This window comes from Psammomys obesus, unplaced genomic scaffold (assembly GCF_907164565.1).
Source record: "Psammomys obesus unplaced genomic scaffold, mPsaObe1.curated_primary_1811, whole genome shotgun sequence".
Taxonomy (NCBI): domain Eukaryota; kingdom Metazoa; phylum Chordata; class Mammalia; order Rodentia; family Muridae; genus Psammomys; species Psammomys obesus.
In genome coordinates this window covers 15,949,545-15,957,272 of record NW_026596088.1, presented here as the reverse complement: position 1 = coordinate 15,957,272, position 7,728 = coordinate 15,949,545, and the positions used below count along the sequence as shown (strand labels likewise).

General features: G+C 42.7%; 1 protein-coding gene across 1 annotated transcript in view; it reads right to left on the bottom strand.

The window, feature by feature from the left end:
• The window catches only part of Eif4g2 (eukaryotic translation initiation factor 4 gamma 2), an 11,806-nt gene extending 6,413 nt beyond the window's left edge, over window positions 1–5,393 (bottom strand). Inside the window, exon 1 of the mRNA XM_055627282.1 lies at window positions 5,364–5,393. Coding sequence (XP_055483257.1) covers window positions 5,364–5,393 — 30 coding nt within the window. The remainder of the gene's footprint in view (window positions 1–5,363) is intronic.
• Between the last annotated feature and the right edge of the window lie 2,335 nt (window positions 5,394–7,728).

Here is a 7,728-nt window from a genome sequence, read left to right as displayed (position 1 = left end):
CACACACACACACACACACCACACAAAACCAAAACCCAAACAAAAAACCTCTGTAATCTGGGGCTGAAGTAAATCATCACTGAAGAAGTGACAAGAACAAGAACCAGTTCCTGGAGGAAGTCTGAGGTGGCAGTATTGTTGACCTTGGTGTGGTTAGCTTGCTTTGCAGTTAAATCCTCCAGAAATGAGCCAAGAAGCTCTGAATCTAGTATTGTGGGTCAGTGTCACACTCTGGGCTTTCTATCACACCCTATCTCAGCCCCGGCTGCCACCCAGACAGATCCTGAAAGAACTGACAGCTTGAGAGCATCTTTCCCAAACAGTGCAGCAGGTCCTTTCTTGAAGGAGGACTGTGGTGATAGACCTCCATTTTTGTCAGAAGCTATAACATTTAGCAATGATAATATACTTTCATTATTTCTGTGAACATTATCATTAGTGGTATATGCTTCTTAGCATTTGACATGTATGAAACTTGTAAGTGAAGGTCAGTTGTTTAGCAACCTCATGTATAAGACTGGTTTATTGGTAATAAATTTGCAAAAGTTATGTAAATGCTCATAAAGAGTTCACTGCCTAAGATATTATTACATTTGTAATCATAATTTCAAGTGTCTAAGAAAAGTTAATTAATTGAATATATAAATAAGATTAAATATTTAAGAAATACTTAGTTAAGCTTGTGAATTAGATCAGAGCAAAGTATAAGTGGAAGTGTCCATATTTTATGATTGTGAAATTTAAAAACATCTAATATTCATAAATTAAGCTTAAAGGCCTAGGAAGTAACCATTTCATAATTTAACACATTTTGACTATATTAATAACCAAGCAAATCATGCCAAATTATCAGATTTTTAAATAGTTTATATTTTCTCCTGAGACTTGTACTAGTTCTTTCATAGTCACTTTTGTATATTCACCCATACACATGAATAAAGTAAATAAATAAACTATTTAAAGCTTTTATATTCTTTTAAAACTCTGTACTGGGACACTTGGAGTCATCATCTGCAGATACAGGCATCAGGTTGTTACATTTTATTGGTGTTTTTGTTGTGAGTTTTTAATTTTATGTGTGTGGGTGTATGTATGTTTGCTTGCATGTATGTCCTCTAGAAGTGAAGTTACAGTTGTAGGGGGGTACTGAGAATCAAACCTGGGTGCTCTGTAAGATCAAGCAGGGCTTGTCACCACTGAGCCATATCTCCAGCCCTCTATTAGTGTTTTTATGCTTATCCTCTTCCTTCTGTCATCTTACAAGTCACCTAGACCAGGGTCAAGAAGAACTTTTCAAAACTACATTTATTCAGTGTGTGTGCCTGAATGCCAGAGTGCACTCCTGGGTGCTAGGCTCAGTCCCTAACTACATAAACCAGGTGTGGGGACACATGCCTATAATCCCCCAAGTCAGGAGGAAGCTCTAGCAGGACCATGGCAAGTTGGAGTTCTTGGGCTGTGTATGAGACCCTGACTGAACAAAACCCAGCATCAAAAGTTCATCAGTAGGGACATGGGTGGATTCTATGGCTCAAGTAAGGTCTGTTTTGCTCTCTATCGATAAACCCTCTCTTCATGACAGTATGATAATCTGTGGCATCCCAAAACTTCTGGGGAGAAAGAACGTTTTCTTCCTGTAGCATTAGAAGAAAGGCTTCCAGAAAGAACTTTAGTTTAAGGTCATGTTTGTATGCTAAATAGTTGCTGTGGCCACTTTGGGATACTCTCTGTCTCTGTCTCTGTCTCTGTCTCTGTCTGTGTGTGTGTGTGTGCACGCTTAAAGATTTATTTTTAATCCATTCGTATTCTCTCTCCTCTCCCTCCCTTCTCCCCTTCTTTCTGGGCTGTATGTGTGTGTGGTGGTGGTGGTTTGCACAAGTGCTGGTAGAATCCAGATGAGGCCATCAGAACCTCTGGGGCTGGAGTTTCAGGGCAGTTGTGAGCTGCCTTCACATGAGTACTAGAAACCAAACTTGGATCCTCTGCAAGAACAGCAAGTGTTAACTGTGGAACCATCCCTTAAGCCACTCTTTTGTTTTGAGTGCAGATTTATTCCTAACCAACACCCAAATCCCATGGACTATGTGAGGGCCTATGCCTAAACAGAAGTAATTCTGAAAAGAAAGAAAAGGTGATGTGTGACAAGCTTTCACTGGGGAGATGCAATACACACATTTGTTCACTCCCGATAGGAGTGAGCAGATCACAGCATGCAGACCACCAAAGTCCAATTTGGTGAACCAATGAGTTCTGTTGGTGTTAGGAATGTGGATAAGGGGTTACTTACAGAAGTGGAAATTACTCTTATACAGCTGCATCACCAAAGTCCATCTCAGCATGGGTGATAACTTACAAAACGGGCCTGGCACACACTTCACAGCTCTCAGGCAGTTCAACAGGTTGAATAATGTCCTTTCTAGAGGCTTTAATTGCCTTTTCCAGGCAGCTCAGCTGGTTTCTGTTTCTTCTATGCTGCTCATCTGGCCTGAATCTGTGAGTTTTCTTGGCAACTCAGTTTCTTTCTGTTTGAGGGGGACCCTCAGCTTTTATTTCTTACTCTGGCGGGGGGGGGGTGTGCTAGTGAATCTCAGCAGTTTCAGGGACTTCCTGAAGCTATTTTGAGTTGTTTACCCCAGTCTTCACTGATGGAATGTTTCAGTCTCAGAGGAAATTTACAGAATAGTGGGAAACACTAAATTTACTTTTGCCCCTCACGTCTTATCAGCCAAGAAGCCCTCCATTGTCCATCCTTTTCTTTAGCCCCAATGTCACCATTTTAATTCTAGTCTATCTCCTAGCCAATATTTCAAATATGTTTGTGTATGTGTGTACTATGATGGTTAATATTGACAAGACCTAGTATCATCTAGGAGACAAGCCTCTGGTCATGCTTATGAAATTAGGTTAGATTAGGTTAACTGAGGTGGAAAGACTCAGCCTGAGTTAGGTGGCATCATGCCACGGGATGGTGCCTGACTCCATACAAAGGAAACAAGCTAAAGAGCAGCATTCATCCCTCTCTGCTTCCCGACTAGATACAATGAGTCCAGGTGCCTCAGTTCCTACCACTATCATTTCCCCAGTATGGTAGTTGTCCCCTTGGACTATGAGCCAAAAATAAACCGTTCCTTAAGTTGCTTTGTTCAGATATTTTAAATCACAGTAAAAAAAAAAAAAAAAACAAGTAATTAATGTAGATGTAGATTTTCTATAAAAATAAAGTCATTAAAGTCATTTTCTTACTCCATATCTTTGTTGGGTAATCAACTCCTTTTGGCATGGCAACCAGGATTTTCAGAAATAATAATTTTTTTGTGTTTACATTTTGGGTTTTTCTCATGTAGCTCAAGCTGGTCTTAAACTCAGGATGGAATGATGGTTAGGAAATCCTAATCCTCCTGCCTTTACCTTCCAAGTATGGGGTTACAGATTTGTACCATCATGTCTAACTTCTCAAAAATTATTTTTAATATTGTTTAAGTTTACAGCAGCAGGGGCGGTAGGAAGTGAGATGAGTATGGACAGGAATGTCTGGAACCCTTCCCTTCAGCTAGCGGTCACTCGTGGTATACATAACTGTGAACTTTCTGGTCAAGATGTTATCCTACCTATCATTGCCCTGGCCCCTGTCTGTCTTGCAAGATGGTCTGACAAGTTCACAGAACTATGTGAAATCTCTTCCTGGGAACCAAGTTCTTTAGATTGGCACCAGGCTTCAGTCCTCTTACCATCTCTCCTTGGAGAGCATCATTTCAATAGTCTGATAGCCACAAGTGTCTTTCTTCATCCCTGCCAGGATGGTTACATCAGGCCTGGAGCAAGATGGGTGTGTACACTAGTCTGATTAATATTTTGGCATCTTAGTGTTGATTACATCATAGATTGAAGGATTTAATTAATAGCAGGTCTTGCTGTTTGAAGGTAGAAATATGGATATTACATTTGCCAGAAGACCTTACAAGTTGGATTATCACCTAGTTTCTGTGAAACAGGTGTGCCTGAGGACTGTATGAAAGTTGAACATGAGTGTTCAAGTGGAAACTGCACTCTTGCCACATTTGTGGCTTCCACTAGGAAATAATGTTTTTATTTGTTTTTTTCTGAGACAGTTGGGCTAGTTCTATAGTGGGGCTCTGGAAGCTGTCTCTGAAAGTCCAGCCTCAACCTTGTTCCAGCTCTTTTGGTACTTTTTTAAAGCCCTAATTCCTCCTTGTAAATCCCTTTATGTTTAACTAAGTAGAGTGAAATTCTGATACTTCTTTCAAAAAAATTTTAATTACATGTTTCAAACATATTTCATGAGGACAGCAAAAAACTAATTTTCCATCAGTTAAATTTTACACATCCCTAAGCAGCGTATTTTGAAACATTTTGACATGCATTTCACCCTTTTTTGTAGTGGCCCCCCCTTTTTTTGCAATTTTTTCTGAACTGCACACGTTTTTGAAACATAATACCTAACAGGTTTAAAATAGGTCACTGATTCCTCAACAGCTTGAGCCATGAATAATTCTATAGTTTTAGTTTTTCCTGATGAATTTCATCAAATACCTTCTGCCATAAAGAGGCAAGACACAATCGCATTTGACAGATGGTTAAGTTACATCTTTTATTGCAGTGCCCCAAACCTGACAGACCAATTTTAAGGAGGAACAATTTATTTGACTCCTGACTTAAGAGGATATAATCCGAGAGCTGGAAATCATGGATGCTCTGCACATGGCAGTGGAACCTGTGGTGCAGTGTGTCATGTCTTGGAGGATTAGGAAGCAGAGCTCTTGGCCCAAAAAGAGGGCCAGACCACAATCCTCAAGGCCCAACTCCTAGACACCCACTTCTGCTAGTTGGACCCTACCTCCTAAAGATTCCACAGCTTCCCAAAACAGTGCCACCATATAGGGACCAAGTGTTCAAGTGTATGGGACATCTCGTATGCAAACCATAACATGCTGGCCTGGCTTCCATAGACTCTTGGCTATCTCCTAACACAAAATGAAATCCACCTTCCGAAGTCCCCATAGCCTTAACAGTTCCAACACTTAAAAAAATCTGAAGCCTTTTCTGGGACTCACGGTAATCTCTTAACTGTAAGCTCCTGCAAAAATAAAAAGGAAACTACACACTCACAGTGATTGCACAGAGTAAACATTCCCATCCAACAGGGAGGAACAGGAGAAGAGCAAGGGAAGACCAGACCAAAGCAAGTGCACAAAACAGCAGGGCAAATAAGCCCTGCAGCTCCCTGTCTGACACCTGGAACTTGAGGCTTTGACACCCTCTGAACTCCAGGAGGCTTAGGCAGACCCATGCCTCCTGGCTTACTCCCTGCTGCTCATGTGTGTTCTCTCTTGGGCTGGCTCTACTTGGTGCTTGCAGCTTTTCTTCACCGACATCCCACGTTCCTGTAGTCTTTATTGCAGTACAGGCTTCATTTTCAAAGCGTCACATATTGCTCTGGAGCCTCTTTTTGGGCAATCTGAACCTGTCACACCTTTTTTTGGCCACTGTTTTTTTTGGGGGGGAGTTTGGTATAGATCTCCACGATGCTGCGATTCTTGCATTACCTATGCCTGGAAAGCTGGCGTCACTTGTATGATGCCAAGCTACACTACCAGCTTGAGGTGTAGCCTGGCTCCACTGAACCACGGCTGCAGCTGTGCTGAATGCACTCGGCTTTTAAAAATGAAAGCCTTTCATATTTACATGGATGTTATACCCTGGAGCCTGCGATAACCGGAGTCTCTCTCTCAAAGCACCTTCCTTAATGTCTCACTGCAGTCTGAGGTTTCTCCTTCATGGTACCAATCTTTCTTCCCTCCCTCCCCCCTCCCTCCTTCCCTTCCTCCCTCCCCTCCTCCCTCCTCCCCCCCCTCCCCCCCTCCCTCCTTTCCTCCCCCTCTCCTTCGTTCCCTCCCTCCCTCTCTCCTCCCCTCCCTCCCTCCTTTCTTTCTTTCTTTCTTTCTTTCTTTCTTTCTTTCTTTCTTTCGTTTTGTTTATTTTTTGAGATAGGGTTTTTCTGTGTAACCAAGTCCTGGCTGTCCTGAACTTGCTTTGTAGACCAGGCTGGCCTTGGCTTCACAGAGATCCGAGTTCTGTTAAGACATATGCCACCACTCCCGGTGGTACCAATCTTTTTATGGCTACTTTACATCCATCTGCCTTATCTGCCTTGTTGGTAATTTTGAATATAGATGACTTCCTTTCCTTGACAAAATGTACATTAAAAAAAATCTTTCTGCCCTACTTTGTGCTCTCTATTCTCAGTAACCTGCTAAAAGTGGTTAGCAGTTTGCATGTTACAATCTGAAAGCAATGCTAGCTAGAAATTTCCTCCACTGAACAAGGCAGCCCACTACTTTTGAATTCAGCCTTGCTCGAGTTTTCAGGACGTAGCCAGATGCTTTTCCAGAATGTAATGCCAACAGATTCAGATCTAGTTCCTGATAAAGCTAGTCATGTCTGAAACTCCACAGGCTAGGTCTCCCTGGTCTGTTTCTGCTGTCGTCAGGATCTTTCTAGCTCCTCTCAGCCAGCGCAGCCTGCTGCACTCTGGGACTTCTCTAGCTCAGGGCTCCGAATCCTCCACATCCCTTTGCAAGCTGGTTTTGAAGCTTACAAGCTGTACAGGTTTCTCAGTGCAGCAGCACATTCTTGGTATCCATTTTCTATCTTAATTGACAAGTTTAAGGGAGGAAGAATTTATTTTGGCTCATACTTTAAAGGCATACAGTGCACTATGGCAGGGAAGGCATGGCGGCTAAGACTCTCTCCACAGCTCCTTCAGGAGCTTTTTCTATATCTCAGTGGATCATGAAGCAGCGAGGGCTATCTGTCCAGAGGGGGGCCAGCCTACAGCCCGCAAGGCCCATCCTTTAGCAATCCACTTCCACTAGCTAGGCCCCCTAAAAGACCCACAGTCTCCTCCAAACAGAACCACCATCTGGGGCTCAAGTAGGTGATCAGACATGTGAGCCTGTGTGATACCATTGTACCTTCATACTAACTGACTGCAAAACTAGGGGAGGGCATTAAGGTATAGTTAGCATAGGTCCTGGAGGAAGACCGCAGCCAAATATCAGCACCATATGCTCCCAATGTTTGGTACCTGAATCTCCTCATCCGGAAAAAGGGTTTAATCACACATATAATGGCTGGGTTTAAAATTAACAATGCACGTAAAGCTCTTGGCACAGGGGCCTGGTATGTAAAAAGCATACAGTAAATGTTCAGTTAGTATTTTTTATTTCTACTTGCCTGGATTGTATTTCAAGGGGGCAGGTATATATTCATATCCCTGCGTGATGGTTTAGTTCTTACTCTTACTCCTCTAGGGTTTAGAATCATCTAGAAGATATATCCCAGGATGTGTTAACTGACCAGGAGGGAGCAACTTTGGACGTGGGTGGCAGCAGCCTATGGACTGGATGGAGTCCCAGACTGAGTCAAAAGGGGGAAGGAGAAAGCCAGCTGAATCCCAGCATTCACCTCTCTCTTCCTGCCTGCAGGTGCAGTGTGACCAGCTGCCCATACTTGTACCCCATTCCTTCTCTTCTCTCTCCATCCCACAAGCCCTTCTCTTAAGTTGCTTCTGTCATGTATTTGTCACAGCACTGAGAGTTACCTACCAGCATGTAAGAGTTTACCTGTGAGTGCCTGAGTTACCTCTGTAGTGACTTAATATTCTAGTGAGACTTCAGCACTCCTTGTAGGTGAATGATTTGAGCAGCT